This window comes from Electrona antarctica (genome assembly GCF_951216825.1).
Source record: "Electrona antarctica genome assembly, chromosome: 18".
Classification (NCBI taxonomy): Eukaryota; Metazoa; Chordata; class Actinopteri; order Myctophiformes; family Myctophidae; genus Electrona; species Electrona antarctica.
Window position 1 is genome coordinate 33,525,583 of NC_136799.1, and position 20,755 is coordinate 33,546,337.

General features: G+C 40.9%; 4 protein-coding genes across 6 annotated transcripts; 2 read left to right on the plus strand and 2 right to left on the minus strand.

Moving 5' to 3' along the window:
* Positions 1-239: 239 nt before the first annotated feature.
* Positions 240-3,220, minus strand: LOC306942850 (protein c-Fos-like). 2 transcript variants are annotated; one of them, XM_079528995.1, is made up of 5 exons: positions 2,965-3,220; positions 2,105-2,335; positions 1,846-1,920; positions 1,648-1,755; positions 240-1,538 (listed from the first exon to the last, which is right to left on the minus strand). In XM_079528995.1, exons 1-5 carry the CDS (start codon positions 3,061-3,063, stop codon positions 876-878), a joined length of 1,176 nt encoding a protein of 391 aa, XP_079385121.1. In that variant the 5' UTR covers positions 3,064-3,220; the 3' UTR covers positions 240-875. The 2 variants fall into 2 exon arrangements, with proteins under 2 accessions (XP_079385121.1, XP_079385122.1); XM_079528996.1 differs by having other exon boundaries at positions 2,105-2,259; positions 2,965-3,082.
* Positions 3,221-3,928: 708 nt separating this feature from the next.
* LOC306942853 (transmembrane emp24 domain-containing protein 10-like) lies at positions 3,929-6,267 on the plus strand. Its single transcript, XM_079528998.1, has 6 exons — positions 3,929-4,231; positions 4,376-4,496; positions 4,639-4,712; positions 4,960-5,086; positions 5,636-5,786; positions 6,117-6,267. The coding sequence occupies exons 1-5, from the start codon at positions 4,043-4,045 to the stop codon at positions 5,755-5,757; spliced, it is 633 nt and encodes a 210-aa protein (XP_079385124.1). The 5' UTR covers positions 3,929-4,042; the 3' UTR covers positions 5,758-5,786; positions 6,117-6,267.
* On the minus strand, positions 6,038-13,977 carry mlh3 (mutL homolog 3 (E. coli)). 2 transcript variants are annotated; one of them, XM_079528984.1, is made up of 12 exons: positions 10,623-13,977; positions 10,340-10,441; positions 10,094-10,173; positions 9,864-9,968; positions 9,667-9,751; positions 9,504-9,572; positions 9,209-9,317; positions 7,605-7,764; positions 7,462-7,485; positions 7,291-7,369; positions 6,688-6,839; positions 6,038-6,464 (listed from the first exon to the last, which is right to left on the minus strand). In XM_079528984.1, exons 1-12 carry the CDS (start codon positions 13,747-13,749, stop codon positions 6,384-6,386), a joined length of 4,173 nt encoding a protein of 1,390 aa, XP_079385110.1. In that variant the 5' UTR covers positions 13,750-13,977; the 3' UTR covers positions 6,038-6,383. The 2 variants fall into 2 exon arrangements, with proteins under 2 accessions (XP_079385110.1, XP_079385111.1); XM_079528985.1 differs by lacking the exon at positions 10,340-10,441.
* Positions 13,978-19,203: 5,226 nt separating this feature from the next.
* On the plus strand, positions 19,204-20,456 carry LOC306941856 (uncharacterized protein; the record flags this gene model as incomplete). The annotated part of the gene is made up of 2 exons (XM_079527493.1): positions 19,204-20,019; positions 20,289-20,456. The coding sequence occupies 2 exons, from the start codon at positions 19,204-19,206 to the stop codon at positions 20,454-20,456; spliced, it is 984 nt and encodes a 327-aa protein (XP_079383619.1).
* Positions 20,457-20,755: the final 299 nt, after the last annotated feature.

Here is a 20,755-nt window from a genome sequence, read left to right on the forward strand (position 1 = left end):
ATGTATACAAAGAGATGTATATCCCACATCAATATCTGAATAACCTTTATGGATAGGGGTGCTATGCTGGTTCATTGTCCCTCCACCTATTATACAAGTTTAACAAACAGCATTTGCCTAAAGTTCTAAACCATCTATAATGTAATAGAAGCTATAATGAATAAAGCCTTTAACTGAAAATGAGATTGCAAAGGCCGGCATCAAATGCATACATCACTCAGAATGATTTATTGTGATTATTCAGCATAAATAAGCAATCAATGCTCATTTTACATTTGTTTGTTTTTTGTTGTAATTTGACAAATAAGTCAAAATCTGAAAGGTAAAAAAATAAATCATCATAAATTACATCTTGATAGATATAGCACTGGATGTTTTCATGGAAAACTCTAAACATTTTAACAATGAGGTAAAACCACAGTCGATGACATTGAGGTATGCATGTACTTAACATGGGTTCTTTAACACAACATCCACAAATATCAATATGTTATTGACATCAAAACACAAAACCATACTATAACATTAAATTCCACAATACAGCCTATAGATCTCATAATAGATCAAATATATAGATATATGAGCTTTGAAAATTATTTGAATTTCTCAGCATGCGATCAAAACCATAATTTATTTCAACCATCTGTAAAATTAAATGCCATGCTTTGAGCTACATCGTCCAGTATGTATCAGGAGAAAGTTTATACTTTGCTTAGTCTCAAACAAGACATTTCATGAATGTATTCCTTGAAGTGTTACAGCATACTGTGTGGCATATATGATCAATATAATCTCCAATATAATCTCAAAGGGAATCGGAGAGAAAAAGAGAAAAATAAATCACAGCGATAAGACCAATAGCTTCCCTCTGTAAATTATAAGGCAAGGAGAGTTGGAGAGTTGAGGATATCAACAGATTCAGCCTTGCCACAATTGTGACTGTCTAATTCCTCTGCAAGGGAGTCCAGTTCAGAACACGAAAATGTAAACACAGACAAGTAACTGCTACAGGTGGGGGTCGAGGTGACCACAGGAGTGCTCAGGGGCTCCAGATCACCTGAAACAGACTTGTATAAGGTCTCCCAGTCCGAAAGCCCGAGAGAGCTGCTCAAGTCTATGTCTGGGACAGACCGGGCTGTCTCCATGGGGGTTCTCTCCTCCACACTGCCTATCAGATTGTCCAGCAAACCCTCCTTCATGTCCAAAGACGGTTCGAGGTCGCAGATGTTGATTTCGGCACTGGCACACAGCAAGATGTTTGAGTTCCCAGAGATGGCCGTGGACGGGTCGCTGGGGATGTCCATGTCCTGGAGTGACGGGGCTTCCTGGGTGCCATCATCTGGAGGCTTGTCATCATCTTGATTAGGCTGAAGCTCTGGGGACCCAGTGGGATCCTGGAACATGGACTCCAGCTCTTCTGGGATTTGACACACAGGTTTGTGTGTAGTGAGGACATACTCGAGCCTCTCTTTCTCTTTAAGGAGGTTGGCTATTTCTGTCTGCAGGGCTGCCCTTTCCACCTCAAGCTCGTCTGTCTCCTTCAAAAAGATTAGTATCCAAATTTAGCCAAAAAGGAAGTATAGCATAGTACAGTTCAGTAATATGAAATGACAAATAACGGCTGAACAAACAGCTTTGTTTACTTACAGCCTGCAGTGTATCGGTGAGCTCTCTCCGTCGGTTGCGACACTTGGCTGCAGCCATTTTATTCCTCTCTCTCCTTATTCTCTTCTTCTCCTCCTCCTCTGGAGAGAGCTGGGAGGTTTAGGAAAAGCATCCAGTCATTACCTTGATAGATCTGGCCATTTTGTATCTGTTGGTCCACCACATTCGCTGCCAATTCACCCTTTGAAGAGTGGCAAAAGCATCTTTCTCTGCAATGCGTCTAAAAATAGACCATTGTTGCAGACTTGCTGTGACCTGAATACAAATTGACTGCCTGTGAGGAAGGCACACCGCCAGCAAACAGCTCCTGAGGAGCATGCACAGGAAAGTGCCACTGTACACATCAAACTGAGACTATAACATACTGCATGTAAATGTGCTCTGTGGCTACTGGCCAATAGCAAGCTAAATGCTTCATGATGTGTGAGCTATAACCTACCTGCTCTGCTTTCCCTTTCCTGGCAGTATTTCTGCCCTTGCTCCCGCCTGCTTTGGGTGTTGCCTGGTGACTGCTCTGTGCTTCATTGGCTTGTTTGCTGCCCACAGACGGGGAGACAGATGTAATGATGGTAGGCTGGACCATCCACTGGAAATCTGGGGTGGAGGAAATCGCAGTAACCGTTGGGACAAAAGGGGCGTCCTGTATGTTCATAATATCTTGGCAGAGGTCCTGAAAAAATAAATACAAAATATATATATATATATATATATATATCACGGATCATTTAATCACCAAACTGTTGCTCCACAATAGTGCACTCATATAAATCCTATACGATAATGACCCATGAATCAACCTGCTAATATGTAAAATCACAACTTACAGGAAAGACATGGTGTATAGGCTATATGGATAGCTTAAAAATACATCCATCCCAAAATAGCTTTCTCCGGATCAATATTTGACTTTATCATAGTTTCTGACGTCAACACTGACGCAGAGATGCTGTGGAGTCTCCTGAATGGATTTATTTTTCTCAATGAACCGCTGCATCGACAGTTCGACACGCTCCCGTTTGGTCCCAGGACGCTGAAATCACAACAATCCGAGCCGACATTTCCCCCTTACGTCTGTCCGAATCAATCATCCAATACTCAACAAACAATAACATTTAGATTGCGTAAAAACTAGGACATTGTCATTTAATCGAATTGCGTATTCCCACTTTCAAGATATATAGCATTTATTTGTTATTCCGCGTTAATTTAAGACAAAAACAGGCCCCATGTGCTACATGTCGATTTGTATCTCTCATTGATATTTTGTTATAATGATCCAAGATTCCAAGAAATCCATACCTTTGCATTGCTCTCCGAGGAGGACGCTGGTGAGCTTGCGTCTGGAGTCTGCTGGCAAGAGTCAGGAGATTCAATACTGCAGGTGGAGTCTATATCCATGTCAGGCGTCAGGTTGTTGGGGTACTAAAAGAATAATGCTATCCTCCTCTTTTGTTAAACAGAATTATGAGGGTCTTTCTCCAGGTATATACCTGGTAACTGGATGACAAGAATGCAAGCCCCTCCTTTTATACTCTGCTAGAATTTTATGAATGAACCGAGGCTGTACCATCTGCAGAGGGGGGTGTCGCATCATCGCATGAATGAAATACAGAAATATCAAAAATAGGCCTTCATCCTGAGATGCAAGCATTTTTAGTTTCCTAGGAAATTCTCTGGCGTGTACAGCGCGACCAAACACCATTGGCTTTAACAAAACTGCTGAGATCAGATCTGACAGACAGCCCATGACAACAATCAGGTCAGCTTCATTCGAAATTAAGTGTGCTATACAATGAACGTGGGCGTATGAAAAACAAAGGGTTTCTACTACCAATTAATAGTTGCTATAACGCCTGTTTTAGTGCACATTATACTCACTTCTACAAACTATTTCACATGACCATATCATGAGAAGTTATAATACATTAAAGTGAATATGCTTTAAGTGGTAACATTAAAGCAATACAGATTACGAGATTAGTCAGCATCTGAATATTCGTAAATCTAAACACAGTAAGCAAAGGCATTTATAGGGCGATTTCGCCACACCTGCTCGTGTGCCATGATGCAATCAAATTTGGGATATTATCTTAACTTCAGGCATGTTCAATCTAATGTCTGCTTTTCAAGCTAATTTATTCCATAGTGCGACGCTGCCGCTTGTCCAACAACAGATTTACGAACTAAAGCATGCATGGCAGAGCAGGCAGGCTAGTTACAGCAGCCTATGTGTAGATCTGTTCTTTTTGACAAGCAACACCCACTCATCCTCGTGTGGGCGGTGAAATCACGTGATACAACCCGGAACTGAACTATGTATTAAGACAGCGAGTGTGACACTGCCAACGCGTCTGCTGCTGCTGACAACAATACAGCAATGGACAACATGTCGAGGATGTGTGTGTTGATTTTGATTCCTCTTCTTCTCTTTGACTTTGCGCTTCCCATCACGTTCTACCTGCCGGCTAATATTCGGAAATGCGTGCAAGAAGAGATCCACAAAAACGTGCTGGTTACAGGCGAATACGAAGTGAGCGAACAGCCAGACACAAGAACCAATCTGAAGGTAACACGTCGCTCACCCAGTGCAGTATCTCAGTGTACCCTAATGAAATATTTGGATTATTAACTGATCGCCGTTGTGCATGTTATGTGCGCATGTCAACAGATTGTCGTTTCCAGATAACTAAACAGCTGTTCTCTCCTCCAGATCACAGATTCGGCTGGCCACACTTTGTATTCCAAGGAGGGCGCCTCAAAGGGAAAATTTGCCTTTACAACAGAGGATTATGACATGTTTGAGGTTTGCTTTGAAAGTAAATCTCAAATGGGTGGGTTTAACTTCATAAGTTGTTTGTGTTTGAGATCTTAATGTGATTCAAACATCATTTTCTAGAGATGTGAGGCTACTACTAGAACGTATGCCTACTAATTTCCTGTGTTGTAACTAATTACATAATTTCTTGGCATCAGGCACAGTAAAACCTCCAGACCAACTGGTCAATTTGGACATGAAGCATGGAGTGGAGGCCAAGAACTATGAGGCGGTAAGGGCGAATTGAGAAATTATAGAAAAAATAGAACGCTTGCACTGTAAATCAGTGCAATACAATACAGCACTTTATCATTGGAGCCCTACAGTGTGCGAGCATTTTGTTATTTCTATCATTTAAAAAAAATCCTCTGATCGTCACTCAGCACCTGGGCTGTGCATGTCTGTCTTTTTGGTCATTCTATAATCTATTAACATCTGGCATAATTAATTGAACTCTTATCTTGTTACATCTTTATCAGATTGCAAAAGTAGAGAAGCTGAAGCCCCTGGAGGTGGAGCTGAGACGTCTTGAGGATTTTTCAGAGTCAGTCGTGCATGACTTTGCCTATATGAAGAAGCGTGAGGAAGAGATGCAAGATACAAACGGTGTGGTTCTTAACATGCCCAATGGGATCAGGTTCAATAATAAATGAAAACTGATGTAGATTATCATTGTTGCTTGAACACAGGGGTCCTGAGTGGCAAATGCCAGATGGTAGTTTATTACATAGTTCATACCCAACCTTATTTACAGACTACAAGAAAGTTCTGACATCAATGTAATTGAATGAATCAACGTTACTGTCAAGCAGCAATACTGGTGTGATTCCCCACCAGTGTGGGTGAGTTTGTTAAAAATGCCAGCTTCACCATTATGCAGCCATTCTGTGAATCTTTACTGCAGTATGTTCTATAGTTCCCTTACGCCTGGATAAACTCCAGGGTCTGTAATTATTGTAATGCCCATACTTGTATATTAGTTTTATGTATGACAGTAAACCTACAACTTAAATGGTCAGAGGGGGAAAAGAAAGACATGGTCTTCATTTGGAATCAAACTGGGGATGTAAATATGTAGTTAACACACTATCCAGTCATCTAGTGGTGGCCCAAGGTTTACTGATATTAAGGTGTCAATTTCTGTTTGTCTTACAGAATCCACCAACATTCGAGTGCTGTACTTTAGCGTCTTCTCTATGTGCTGCTTGATTGGTCTGGCGACATGGCAAGTTTTCTATCTGAGACAATTCTTCAAGGCAAAGAAGTTGATCGAGTGAAATTGATAACCAAGTCGACTGGAGATTCGGTAAACATTTTACTGGACAATTTGAGGCACACCTTTCTATTTTTCAGACCATCCACCCCCTTTAACAACTTTCAACCTGGTGTCCCTATTTATGGCATGTGATAATTATTTGTACAAATTAAATAAATAGTGAAAATAGCTAATCTACAGGCTCAGGATGTGTAGTAATGCAACACGTGAGCTTGTAAATTAGATATTTCAGCCATTTCTGAAATGCATTTTAAGTGGTTAAAAAAAGAAAACCAATGTAATTTATTGCAATGGTTGCCTGTTTTATTCCAGTGAAGTTGTACTATTATTTAATTAATGCTTTCTTTTTTTTACTTAAAGGCAAGTGTATGCTGAACACAGTGACAATTATCCTGTTGTACAATGGCAAGAATATGTAATTTTATATATCTACCAAGTTTGTCAATATTTCAATAATTTCCAGTTATAAGTGTAAAATAAGATTCACATTGATTAAAAAAATATTCCTAAATATGTGCCAGTCTGAGTTGTCTAAATCACAAGGAAAGTAGAGCTTTTAACAAGTTGTCTCATTTAATGAAGGAAATTTAATAAGTTAAATCTTGACCAGACAGTATAAAAAACATACTAAAAATGTTCTTTCATTCCATAAAGTTCCCACGCTCTACACATCCTTCTCAACTTTAGGAGGTTTGGTTTTGGTAATTCCTGTGGGGATAAAGAATACATAGTTTTGTGTTACATGTGTTATCTTTTGCACAGACTGAGACAAACGTTGCTGTGGATATTGCAACTATCTGTGTGCCAAAAACAGGCAGTCTACAACAAAACACATTTTAAGCTTGTAGATCAGCTATTTTTGTCAAACTATCAGGCCTTAGTTTACTACTCCCTTTAGAGAGAGAATCAGAGTTACTGAGGTGTGATGTACCTTTTGATCGTTGTCCAAGTGGAGGACGTCCACCAGGGGGACGATGGACGGACGACCATGTGCACACTGGAAAGGCAACTGGCAGGAGGACAAGGATCCTATCAGGCTGCAACACTCATCTTTACTCAGACTGTGGTTGAATTTGATAGCACCTGTTCCAATACGCAAGCATAGCAACAGGTTGTATCAATATATGTACTGTACACAAGATTGACAGTGTAATTTCACTACATAAAAGATTAATTGAGTGCTAGTTTGTGGTCTTAAAACTGAAATGAATAGGTTCCCTCATCAGATTGAGATTCAGGGTTTTCAATTTATGCTGAAAATCAAAGGTTTGTGATTAACATAAGCTTAAGAGAACATTTTGTTCTTACAAAATAAATTACATCCACTGAAGACTCAAACATGAAGTAGCTAGGTGCATTTTGTGTGTGTGGTTCAATAATCATAAATCACACATTGATTTGTGGAAATTATTTTGTTGAACAAAGGTAACATAAGCACTACTAGCATCCCATGGTGGGAGTAACTTCCATTTAGCCTACAATAAGACATACCTGTAGCACTCTATTGGAGGATAGCGAAGTATGTGAACCCTACCGTGGCATGCCAGAGAGGCGAGGACTTTCAGGACCGTGAGCGGCAGTGTTCCCCTCACTCTGCCAGTTGAGCGGAGAAACTAAGAGAAATAGGCCAAAGAATTACCCATATCTGATCGATAGACATTTCTCCACAAATTAAGAGTTAAGTGAGTAAAGAGAAATCACTCACCTCAGTCTGCTCTTGAAAATACTCCTAAAGGGAATTTGTGGAGTGAAAATTTAAAAGACAATACATTTGTTAGGCCAGCCGCCATATCATGATTGACTGATAAACACCCTTTAGCCTTTAGCCAGAGTATGTGACTGACTTACCTCAACTATGGACTTGATGATGGACGGTCTCCCTCGTTTGAGTTCATTGCTCTCTTTCTCTATGAAACACAGTGGGACCTTCCCCACTAGCACCTGTGGACCCCCGTTCTCTGTAAAGTCCACCTCCAGGCCTAGCCTTCTCAAACAGGACTGAAAAGACCTAGAAACACAGACAATACATAACACAGAAGATTCATTCAGCACAGTGCACATTAGTGACATCTGCTGGTGAAATTGATAGATTTAGTGCAGTCAAATGAGATCCAATCCTGGAGTCTTTTGCACATAAGTTTGAATTTCTTTGTGAGAAAGTTGAATTTGTAATGTTTGAAATAATGTATGTGAGTTAGCAGGTCTGATTCTGTAGGCTAGGTTATTTCTTTGCTCTTCAAAGAAAGCTTGGTTGATTGACCGACCAACAAGGAGTATCACATTTTTAGAACTGCTCTCAGACTCATAGCACCCTGGCGTTCAACACCCCTGACTGATCAAATGGTTATAGCTTACAGATAGTTCAGTTAGAAACACCTGTGATCACGGTACTTATTCCGTGAATTGTTTAGTGACGATCATTACATTTGGTGCCTTCAAGAGATTTTTTTTTTAATATAAATGAATGGTTATGAATAGTTATTATGGGTGGTCATTTTTTTTCGTTAGAGATTGTTACGTTTAGGCAAAATAATCAATAAGCTAAAGTAAATAGACATTTCTAGGAGCCCTAGTGGGAGGTCTTATTGAGAGACTTCACATAATTGAATGCGGAAATCCGGAAAAGTACCGAAAAAGACTACAAAACTACAAGGAGATGTGCACGCATTCTCGGCTTCAGAGATAAAGTAACACTGTTGCGGCAGCCAGTCTAAGACGCTCTAAATGGATTCACTGAAACCGTTTGAAATGGACCTTTAACAAGGAGATTATGTGATTACAGGTAGAGTAAACCAAATTAAATTCACCTTGGGAGCAAAAAATCCCTGCACAAATATAAAACCCATGACACCTGGCTACTACCACATTCATCCCAGAAGTAATGCATCGCTTCAGGTATTCAAACTATCCCGCCCAATTTTGTGAAGCTCTACCTGTCAAACCAAACCAGTCCTGTGAAGGCTGTGATTCACTGATGGGACTATTTCTGCACCAAAGTGAGTCTGCAGATACAACTGCAACATTGGCAGTGTGCCTCAAAGCTTTGGCGTTGGACACATTCTGGACCCTTGCTCTATTATTAGAGCGCTGCAGTAATTATACTTTAATTGGAATTGGTACTGAAGACAACAAACTCTCCTGTCTACGGTTGGACATCAATAGTATTTCCTTGAGCGGCTGATCATTCAGTTTGAGAGATTGATCAGCCTTTTGTGATGTCATACTGCTATATGTGTAAAAACCTACAATAAGATATTATTGATAAGATAATACATTTAATTTACATACAATAGGTATGTTTTCTAGAATAAAACCCTTATGATTAGTGCACAGCAATGACTAGGATATAAAAGCTAAAAGAAAGTCCCAAAAAATTTAATCTCAGATTTTACCATTACTTTACTACAGATATTATGAGTAGATTCTTCCCTTTTCTATGATTTGTCACAAACCTGAGCAGTCTCAGCTCCTCCGCTGTTACACTGATCTCTAATGGTGGCAGAATGTTTGACGAACACAGACGTTTCTCCCCCGGTGCCTCTGGGTCATCCTCATAGGAATCTACAGTCAACCACAGACACAGTCAGATCTAATTTATTGTCACATCACAGATTTACATGTGTAAAACAGTGGGTTTGTCGTTTTGACGACCAAGTTACGACTTGATACAGCTAGGACAACAGCAGCAGTGTGACTGTCCGGCGTTGTTGACATCAACAACCCATGGTCTGTGTTCTGCTTTTTTACCTGCGACTAGATTCTCAAGTCGAACCCTCTCGTGGGCCGCATGTTGATCCACCAACACCAGAAGATTTCCTAAAGTTCAATGGATACGAGCACATCTTTAAATGTACTGAACATAAAGTGTGGGCGAACAGTTGATGATGCGTTCTAAATAACATAAACGTACCCTCACGTTCACTGTTTGTTGCAGGCCCTTGGTCTCTCGTATCGATTAGACAAGCAAGGAACTTCTGATCAACTTGATTAATAACCTACATGGCAATGGAACCATGGCAACAGACTTTAGTGTTAACAAAATGTTTTTTTGAGCCAGAGCTTTAAAAAGAGAAATGTAGAGAAATGTACTTCGAAGTTCAAACTTGCCTTCATTGAGTGCACCATAGCCTTAGAGAAGCGATATGGAAACAGGATGTTGTGAATTTTCACTGCCAATCCATCAGCTTGTTCACTTGATATATCAACACCAACCTAGAGAAACAATGACCCATGTTACATTTATTTAATGATTATGCCCATTGAAAAGCACCATCATTTAAATAAATTGTGCAATAACATTGGAAAGACAAAAAGACAAAAGCAAGATTGTTTTTTACCATAGGAGGTCGGACGAACACAGGGTTATTCCATTCTGAGTACATTGAGGAAAGTGAGTTCACAGTCTGAGCATCATCCTCTGAGAAGACACAACATAAAAACATTACAAATACAAACATTCACATGTAAATATGTATTCACGTACTACGTACTAGTGTGTGTGTGTGTGTGTGTGTGTGCACGGTTGGCCCTAACAGTATACCATGTACTGTAATTCTGATCCAATAGTCTCTTGCTAAGTGTACCTCTGTTGTCAAGCCCTGTACTAATCACTCTTTCTGCCCTGGATTTAGGAAGGAAGGGAAACACTAGATCTATCTGAAAAGGGTAACACCTGTATTCCATCCCTACAATGCAGGAAAGAGAGCAAGGGAGAGACACACATGCACTTACTAACATTCACCGCAAAAAAACAATATCCACTGTGTAGGTCCAGGTTGGCAATCATTCTTCTATAGCCATTTCCTGTTACCATCAAGTCTACTGTCTCTGTAAGCACAAACAAACTAGAAGCAAAGCATCACTTACCTGTTTTAGAGATGACACTGACCGCCATGTTGGTGATGTCTGATGTGCAGCGCACCTGCGTCTCTTCCGTCGATGGGTCCTCATATCGGCTGAGACCGGTCACTTTGTTAACATAGACTGTTTTCCCTACAGAATCATCATAATGATGCAGCCAGTCTCCCCATGCTGTGAGCTCTTCTTTCTCAGCCAAATGAGGACTTGCATCGCAGTTTGTGACACACTCAGACTTTGATGCCGTACCACAGGATTGTTCATTGTTGTTGCCATCTTGGATATTGTCGTCTGCATTCATGAAACAAACATCATTCACTGGTGTGCTTTGAGTGACACCGGTCTTCTGTCTCTGTTTAAATTGACAGAATTTTGATGCCAAGGATGCTCCACTGTCCCTCTTCTGATCCGTGATTGGCTTTAGCCTGGTCAACATAGAAAGAGACAGGGGGCTTTTTAACTCTCTCTGTTGTTCTTGTGTGTCTGTGATATGACTCTCCTGTTCCTCTTCCTGGCTGACTGGATTACTCTGGGGTTTCAAATGCAAAATGTCTGTCTGTGGCATGGCGGGATGAGTTATTAAGATACTGCAATTAGCCTCCTCAGAGGATGGTTTCCGTTCAGTTGACTTTCCATATATTCTTCTGAACTGATCCAGACTCAAACTGCAACTTGTTACACACTCAGCCTTCGATGCCATACCACAGACTTGATCATTGTTGTCGCCATCATGGATATTGCCATCTGCAATCCTGAAACAAACATTCTTCACAGATGTGGTACCTGAATTATGTTTGAGTGCACTTTGTTTGACATTGGTCTTTTGTTGTCGTTTTAAATTACAGAGTTTTGCTGCTAAGGATGCTCTACTTTGTCTCTTCCGATCTGAGATTGGATTTATCCTGGTGAACATAGAAAGAGACAGGTGGCTTTTTGAGTCTCCCTGTTTTTCTTGTGTCTCTGTAATATCACTCTCCTGTACCTCTTCCTGGCTGACTGGAACACTCTGTGGATTCAAAGGGAAGTTGTCTGTCTGTGACACTCTGGCATGAGATAGTAAGCCACTGCATTTAGCCTCCTCAGAGGATGGTTTCAGTTCAGTAAACTTTCCATATATTCTTCTGAACTGGTCCAGAGACCCTGGGTCTTTAGATAAAGACAACCTTTGACCCAATGTAACCTTTGGCATCTTGGAGGTCATGCCAGGTGGAAGGTCCTCACAAACTTGTTGAGCTTGACTATGATTTGTGCCTTCTATAAGGGAGAATTTGCGTTTTGATGGGAAGGAATTTTCCATTCCTTCCAATGCTGAAATGTGCTGATGAAATCGTGGTCTACTGTACTGGCCCTGGTCCCGAGCCTGCAGAATATCATGCACATATGGATCTGATAAACTGATCTTTTTGTGATCTACTGAAGTTTGTCCATGTCCATTTGTGTTCTGACAATGATCTAGAACTTGTGTGAAAGAGCTTGAATTGGGTTGAATTTCCTGTGTGACAATATTGTTCATTATCATCAGTCTGTCTTTATTTATTTTCTGCCGTTTACTTTGCTGTGGCCTGCTGACTGAACTAGGCATGCATTCAATACTTTGTGACTCTTCCCTCGTGTCATGGGAATTTGACATATCGATGTTGGTAATGTTATTGTCAGACAAATGTTCCGAATCCAAACATTCTGTTAGTGTGACTAAATCATACTGCATCCCTTCTTGGCTAGTTTCATCTGACTTTGACGCACATTCCTTGTCTATATAACTATGATCTTGTTTCCTTTCCAGATCCCTCAACGGGATGCTTTCTGCTCCAAGCCTTCCTTCATCAACCTCTACTTTGGGCTCGATTTCACCATATGTCAGGCCGATGTTGTTTTCATGAACAGAGACTTCCTCACATTTGCGATGAACAAGTACAGATGCTACTGTCCTCCGAATATTGCATTCCAACGGGGACTCTGCTAAAGTTGCTTGGATGCCTTTGTCACCATTGTCATGCTCCTCTTGTTCTGTGCCTGCTATCCCAAACAGTTTTGGAGCTGTATATTCCAAATCCTCTGGTGATAGCTCACTCACCAAGTTCTCTCTGCTGAGGAATATTTTCACTGCCTCTTCGATGCAGAGTGAAACACCATCCCAGTCTTTGAATTCAATGAGAGTTTTGGAAGGCTCAAGGCAAATGTCATACTCTGAGTAGGGGCATTTGATGTCGAGTACATACATACCACATTGCAAATCATGGCCTCTTGTGTGCTTAGGACTCCTGGTAGACGACTGCACATCTGGACTGTCATTCTTTTTAGTTGAACTCCTCACTTTGCGAAGAACAACATTCAGCAGTTTGTGGATCCGTGTTTTAAGGAGGAGTCTTCCATTTACATATAAGTACTGAACACTGTTGTTGTAATGCCCCTCTCTTCCTATGTAACCGCTCACTTCAAACTGTCCATGAGTGTAGCTGATTTCTCCAAGTCTCTGTGCTCGCCCTAAGCCGTGTATTTGAACAAACCTGTTATAGGTGTCTCTAGCTTTGGACAGCTGCACCACCATGGCTCCAGTGCAGTCATTCTTCAGTGTGAAGGAGACAGAAGGGTGCATGAGGGAGATGGCCTCCACGCGCTGCCTGATCCGCTCACCTTCCAGGACAGGGTCCATCCTCTTCCTTCTGACTGGCATGTTGTGGAAGAAGTTACAAATCACAGTGGTGGTCCCACAAGAGGGTCGAGTGGCGTCAGCCTCGAACACATCTAGCCCCTTGCCACCCTTGAAGACCTTCACGTGTGTTTTCACGGACAGTTTGGTCCGTGATGATATTTCAACAAGCGTGGCAAGGGAGGCTATACTGGCAACCGCCTCACCTCTGAATCCATAGAATCTGAGGTTATCCAGGTCTTCCACAGAAGAGCATTTGCTGGTGAAGTATCGGTTTCCAACCTGCTCCATATCCTCCAGGTCCATCCCAGAACCGTTGTCAATCACCTGGACTTTGAATGCCTCCAGGTCCATCCTCACGCCCACGCATGTCGCCCCTGCATCAATGCTGTTGAGAAGAAGCTCTTCAACGCATTGCTGAAGCGAGCAAATAGCGACTCCGGAACGAAGTTGCCCCTGTACCTCTTTAGACAGACGCTTAATCATTGTTCAGATCAGATGGAAGTAATGTCCTCGATCTCAGTCAAAAGGGTCCCTGGCCGTTGAAGGTCTCATTTTTCGTAACGTAACGTTACCCAACCGACAGAACTGTTTTTGGAAAGATCAAAATGGCAAAACATTTCGGTTGAGCTACTGGGTGACCACGTCCAAAGTAGTTGTATGATAATGTATTTTACTATTTTCTACAACGTTTAACGAGCCATCCTGCATGCCCACGGGGCTCCATTGTTTACCTTCCGTTCTAGGTTCTACTTCTAGTTGAAAGACAAAAACAACTTGTTAGCTTAAGACGCTACAGTTAGCAAGCACTGCCACCTTCTGGCGTGGAGTGGTCATCAATGATAACACCAGTCAGCCATTTAATCTGAGCTCACATTTTTATTGATTTAAATTAAAAGGACATTGGTTGAATGTTAAAAAAAAAAATAAAAAAAAAGGAAACTACTTTCAGCCTGGGGTCCTTATTTGGGAAATTATGTGTGAAAATAGTTCATCTAGTTTGGCTATTTTCACTATGAATGTTTTTCTGTGTCATTGTAAATTTGCTCATAATGTGAAAGTTGTCCTCTGCATTTACCTGTCCTATCCTAACTGTAATGAGCAGTGGTTACTATTGTACACCGCCAGGGGAGCATTTATGTGTCTTCCTCACCGATACTTTGACACACAGACTTTGTATTGAGTTGTGCTTGAAATGTACTTTAATTCTGTAAACTGTTAATAAATATTTCAATCAAAATCAATCAAAGACTGTGCAGGCCCTGCTGGATCAAACCCGTTACTTCGTTTCCTTTGTTATGTGGGCATGTAGAGCCCTTTGAGACCAACATTAATTAAGAACTAATAAAGTTCTATTCTTTAACATTAAGAACTAATACAACTTATATTCTTTAAAAATGCCTATTATGCCTCCAAAAGCCCTTTATGCCTGTATGTAAATTTAAAGCACTTAAAATATATTAATGTTTTTTCTCAGTGGAGTGCGAGACCCAAAATCCAGTATACGTATAAAAAAATACATATATATTTTGGTTTTTTTTTTTTTCAATTCCTATTTTTTTACATGAACCATTCTGAATAAGTTTGACATAATCATAGACAAATGCAATTATTAGGGAAAGGCTACAAGATTAAATCTAATACATTTGTCATGTATAAAAAAAAACCTAATATAATAAAAAAGGCTAAAAGATGAAGGTGTTTGGAGCACAGGATCAACCTGCTGTGACATACAGTGACAGCATCATGCTGGGCCGCCAGCCAAGCCCCCCACCTCCCCTTTTTCTGTTGTCTGGCGCTGTGGTGTTACTGTTGTCAGGTGTGTCTGCTGTCTCTTTGTTGCTACGGCAATGTACATTTTGCACAGAAAATACATTTTGCTAGAAGGACAATAAAGTCAGTAAGGTAAAGAATGTTCACCATTCAGCTGGACAATGATCCCAAGGTCAAAGCAACAGTGGCTCAGTCAAAGTCCTATAAACTCCATCCTATTAGGACATTCTGCGCATGTTCGCCTCAGAATAGGGACGGTAGGATTACTATAGCACTGGTTCCCAAACACTGGGTCGAGACCTATTTGTGGGTCGCAGACACATTTTTATGGGTTGGTTACGTAAATATCTATTTATTTTTGTTTCCCTCAAGATTTTCTAAAAGAACATTGTACAAAAAAAGAAAATCCAAAGAAATTCCATAAAAAATGTCCATCCATCCATCCATCCATCTTCAACCGCTTATCCGTAGTCAGGTCGCGGGGGCAACAGCTCCACCAGAGAACTCCAGACCCTTTCCAGAGCAACATTAGTAACTTCATCCTGGGGTGGGGGATCCAGAGGTGTTCCAAGGCCAGTGAGTCGATGTGATCCCTCCATCTGCGCCTTGGTCTGACCGGGGGTCTCCTCCCAGTAGGAAGATGCCTAAAGGACCTCCCTACTAGGAGACGCCCGAGAGGCATCCTAACCAGATGTCCAAAGTCCCGAACCACCTAAGCCTGCTCCTTTCCAGGCGAAGAAGCAGCGACTCTACTCAGAGTCTCTCTCGCATGACTGAACTTCTCACCCTATCTCTAAGGGATATGTCAGCCACCCGTCGAAGAAAACTCAATTCGGAAACCAAACTAGTGAAAATAGCAGATCTAGGCTACAAGCTCACAATGACGTGTTGTGAGCTTGTAGATCTTCTATTTTCACCTCTATTTATTAACCAGTCCTAGCATCCCGATTCCGGGGCAAACATTCACAAAAAATAGTAGATAATAGCTATACAAGCTCACGTCACAAGGCGAGCTTGCCTTGTAGATTGGCTATTTTTGACAAAGAGAATTGATGTAGATGGAAAAAACGAGCTGACCAAGTATAGAGCCAAAAAATATGCATTTATTGATGTATTATTGCATTTAATTATATTTATCCCCCCCCCCTTTCATTTTGGCTATTAGCCTATATATAGGCTACTATAAGAACCATAACAGTCAGCAAATGTGATACAGTACATTCCATTCAATAAAAAATAAAAATAATAAATAAAAATAAATAAATAATACATCTAGCGAAGTATTTTAAAGGTTGAATGATCAAGAGCTTGAATTTTCTTTTCATTCTTGAACTCTGCCTTTGTGATTTTTGAGCTTGGGCTCCCAGTGGATTTCAGCCATTCCTGCATCTGTTTCACCTTACAGCTTGGGCCTTGCATCTGCCCTTGAACGGTTCCCTCGTCCGTATTTTGCACCCAGCCAACCAAGCCTAGCTTTTTTGCTTCTGCCTAAAAAACATCAAACAAAGTGAATTAGACATAAAGATCATGAGTGACAGATGGACTTTTTTGTCCTTTTTTCTGCTGAATTAAAGATGTCCCAATGACAAGTCAAAGATCTACAATCATATTTTAGTCCTGCTTTAACTCAACGTGTGTGTGTGTGTGTGTGTGTGTGTGTGTGTGTGTGTGTGTGTGTGTGTGTGTGTGTGTGTGTGTGTGTGTGTGTGTGAGAGAGAGAGAGAGAGAGAGAGAAAGAGAGCGAGCGAGCGACAGAGAGAGAGAGAGATAAGATAACTCACATGTGTGAATTTTCGGAAGAATACCCCTTGCACTCTACCAAATATTTCATAATCTACTGAAATTAGGTCTTCCTCACAGGACATAATGGACCTAAAAAAAAAAGAACACAAAAACATGAATGATGTGTTTTGGCTGCTGGTGATGTTATAATATTAGTCAGTGAGTGACAGTGTGATAAAAACTAATATCTGACCTAACAACCATGCACTGCACACAGCAGTTAAAAGCCTTTGTATTGAGTTTGTGCTTGAAATGTACTGTAATTCTGCAAACTGTTAATACATATTTCAATCAATCAATCAAAGCACAGGCTTAGCCCTAGAATCAATGGCTATACATTAATACATTACATGTGTCATTGGAATACATGAAATGTATGTCATTGTAATATCACAGCCATAATCTAGGGCTAAACACAGCACACAGGCTATGCTATGCAGTTTGCATTAGCCATTAGCCGCCCCCTATATCAAATGACTCGAGTATAGATCACTTCAAAAGCATCCCAAGCTAAAGAAAAATGACTTTGTATTAATTCATGAAACGATTATATTTCGCTACATAAAACAAATCCTTACCTAAATGTGAGGAGTAAGAACAGAGTAGTAAGCTGTGTAATGATGACCATCCAGATCTTTCTGTCACTCTGACACTTCTATTTGAAACATACGGGACTCTGCTACCGGAAGTGATACGTAGACCAATCAGAGGACGGATTTAAAACGCCTTGTCTCTAGGCAACGAACGTCAACAACACAGGTTGCAGACGCAGTTCAGAAGCAAGCAAGATATATTTTGTATTCAGCACATTGCAATTAACAAAAAAATGTTTTGGTATTTTTTTCCTAATGAAAAACATTGGATTGCGTTTAACAGTGGACATGCAAGCTGAATTGTACAACTGAGAACAAGTGTCAGAGGGAGAGCTCAGAGCTGTAAGTAGATGAGAGACACTGCAATTGAAGCTTGCTAGCTACAAACTACCTACTTGAATATCTGTGACACTTGTGAATTTATCTATAAGTTGACATAACTAACAACATTAATCACTTACACCAAGCCATGTCACGTTATATATATAACGATATGTTATACTTTAGCTATTGAAAAATCGCAGATCTACAAGCTCATGCGGCACCAAGTGCCACGATATGAGCTTGTAGATCTGCTATTTTTGAAAAATCATATAAATGTGGCGCAAATCTTGGAATATATATCCTTTCAGAGCGAACATTTTTAACTCATATCCCTGCTTCTGGGAGGTCCCTGGAACAACATATTTTCAGTTGGGGGTCGGCGGCTAATTACATATAATTTTTGGGGTCCTTGACATGAAATATTGAGCACCACTGATATAGAAACATAGGTATTTCAGAAAACTGTCATGATTTAGAAGATTTTTTTTTAATTTCGACGTCAGGTCTTTAAGTGGATTCAAACGTATTTTATTTATTTGTTTGTTTTTCTTGCAAGGAGATTGATGTGGACTGGCCTTTAGAGTAGAGAGACTCAAATAAAATAAATACACTTAGAGTTAGAGTTAACATAGAGTTAACATGTATATTCTATCAATAAATATAAGTATAAATGTACAATCTGTAACAGTGAATATATGCATGAAGATACAACTATTGCCTGCCCTATATAATATATGAATGGACAGACTATCAGCAGTGGATATGATACATGTGCGGACATTGTCACCCGGCTTTCAACAGTGTGTATCTGGATTCTGGATAGGCTGCACATCACTAAATTATCTTATTTTCTTTTGTAATAGGAGTGTTCCTGGAAAAACTCCAGCAGTCCCCAGAGTCCAAATAGGGCTCAAGTATCTCCTGCCAATCCATGGAGCACCAGGGCAGCTTCATCTCGGATAACAAACGCCAAGAGATGATGGGAAGTAAAAAATGGCAGCAACAGCAAACAGATGAGAGGCCTGATCAGTCACATTCTAGTCGTCAAAGGCAGCACAACTCCATAAGACAAGTTTCCACAGAGGTACCAGTTCATAAAGCACACAGAGTAGACATGCCATTTCCAGTGAAGCCTGTTTACCACAGAAGAACTCTCTGCCCCGGAACACAAGGCTCACTCAATCCACATCAATTAGTAAAACCCTCTGCTCCACAGCCAAGAGGTATTAACAATGAGTACAGTGGCAAAACCTGCAACAAAAAGCCCTTGGAATGTCCTTTATTGTCCCAACAAGGAGAGCTTCTTTCAAATTACAGAGATGTCCCTATATCCCAGCAGCCAAAAAGGTTGTCTACTGAAGAAGAAATACTTAACACAAAGGTTATAATGTACGAGAAGCTATGCCGAATTGGGGGTAAATTGAGAGAAAATATCCAAAGGGAGAGAGCTGCCTCAGGTGAGGATATAATGAGTCAGAGGCACAACAGCGGACAACGAGAGCAGGACAAGGGAAGGCAGAAAGTAACGATGGCACCTCCTGCTGAAAGAAGGAGTAGAGAATCAGTCAGAGGCACGGAGATGTCCAGATATGAAAAGACACCAGAGGACTTGAGACGGCAGAGAAAGAAGGAGCAAGTGGAAAGGAACGAAGATAGGAATAAGAGTGTGCGTGAAGAAGAGTGGAACAGACGAGGAGGCAGAACAGAGAGGGTCACTGAAAGGGGCGAGCCGTCTCGTATTCCTGTGAAGAAGCAACAGCCAACAAGAGACAAGAGAGCTGAGGAGGAGGTCACTGGGGGACAACAACAGCAGGACGGAGAACCGGACAGAAGAAGGGAAACAAAACGCAGAGATGCAGAAGAACAGAACAGAAAAACTAGTAGGGGGGAAGAAAAAAGTGATGTAGGGAAAGGAAGGAGAGATAATTCACACAGTGGAAGACAGAAAACAAAAGGCAGAGGACAAGCTGAGAGGATATCAGAGGAAGACGAGGAGGACACCAAGTTGAACGAGAGGAATCAGGACAGGTCACGGTACCGCACCAACAGAGATGAGGTGGAGCACAGCCTCAGAGAGAGACCAGACACGTCCAAGCAACTTGTGCTTGTCCCTTGCGAAATCTGCAGTAGAAAGTTTATGGCTGAACGATTACAGATGCACCTGACAGTCTGCAAAAAGCTTCAACAGTCTCAACGCAAAGTTTATGACATGTACAGTTTCAGGGCCAAGGGAACACAAAATGAGGAGTTCTTGAAGACCAACACAAGAAGCAAGACACCAGAGGTACTGTTAGGCCAAGAAACTTTCAGCTGCAGTTATTGAACATACTGTATTACACTTTCTTTATATAGGCTATTATATATCATTTATTTAACCAGTGTAATACCACATTGAGATTTCAATCACTTTTCAAAGGGGGCCTGGCCAAAAAGGCAGCATAGACACTACATAATAGGGTCAAATTTAAAACACATATAATTTGTTTTCCATTTAATTCATGCCTTTTCAAAGGAAAAGCTCAACGTTCAATCTCAACCTTGATTCTTTTCCAGATGAAGAGCAAACGGAGACAGAAACATCAGCCCATGACCCAGATGACACCCGAGTACGTGACCTGCCCTCACTGTACACGCCGGTTTGCCCCAAACGCAGCAGAACGACACATCCCAATGTGCCAGAACATCAAAAGTCGCCCCCCACCTCCCCGTTGTCGCAAATAGTGTTTTCATGTCGGTTATACGTTTATCATTAATATGGTAAAGTTCAGTTAATTTCAGTTATGAACGCGCGTTTTTTGTTTTTATTTTGCCCTACATTCTTCTTTGGTGTGTTGTGTAACTTGTGTATGCCTCCATCAGCAATATTATTATTGTTATTATAGTCTGTCTGTCTGGCCAGCCGGCAACCATGTCCGAAACGCGATGTCAGAAACACATGTCAGAAACACGCACCTTGTGGAAATCGTATATTTGGTGCAAATGTCTACTTTGACTTAGAAGTAGTGAGTGGCCAAACGTTA

Bases quoted from the DNA above. Each gene is read 5' to 3' on its own strand.
- LOC306942850 (XM_079528995.1), bottom strand. From the start codon at position 3,063: ATGGATATAGACTCCACCTGCAGTATTGAATCTCCTGACTCTTGCCAG. The intron at 2,336-2,964 runs GTATGGATTTCT...TTATTTTTTCAG, and splicing joins CCTCGGAGAGCAATGCAAAG to GACCTCTGCCAAGATATTAT. The intron at 1,539-1,647 runs GTAAGTAAACAA...ATCTTTTTGAAG, and splicing joins TCACCGATACACTGCAGGCT to GAGACAGACGAGCTTGAGGT.
- LOC306942853 (XM_079528998.1), top strand. From the start codon at position 4,043: ATGGACAACATGTCGAGGATGTGTGTGTTGATTTTGATTCCTCTTCTT. The intron at 4,497-4,638 runs GTGGGTTTAACT...TCTTGGCATCAG, and splicing joins TGAAAGTAAATCTCAAATGG to GCACAGTAAAACCTCCAGAC. The intron at 5,087-5,635 runs GTGTGGTTCTTA...TTTGTCTTACAG, and splicing joins AGAGATGCAAGATACAAACG to AATCCACCAACATTCGAGTG.
- mlh3 (XM_079528984.1), bottom strand. From the start codon at position 13,749: ATGATTAAGCGTCTGTCTAAAGAGGTACAGGGGCAACTTCGTTCCGGA. The intron at 9,318-9,503 runs GTAAAAAAGCAG...GGTTGACTGTAG, and splicing joins ACTTGAGAATCTAGTCGCAG to ATTCCTATGAGGATGACCCA. The intron at 6,465-6,687 runs GTACATCACACC...TTATCCCCACAG, and splicing joins ACTTGGACAACGATCAAAAG to GAATTACCAAAACCAAACCT.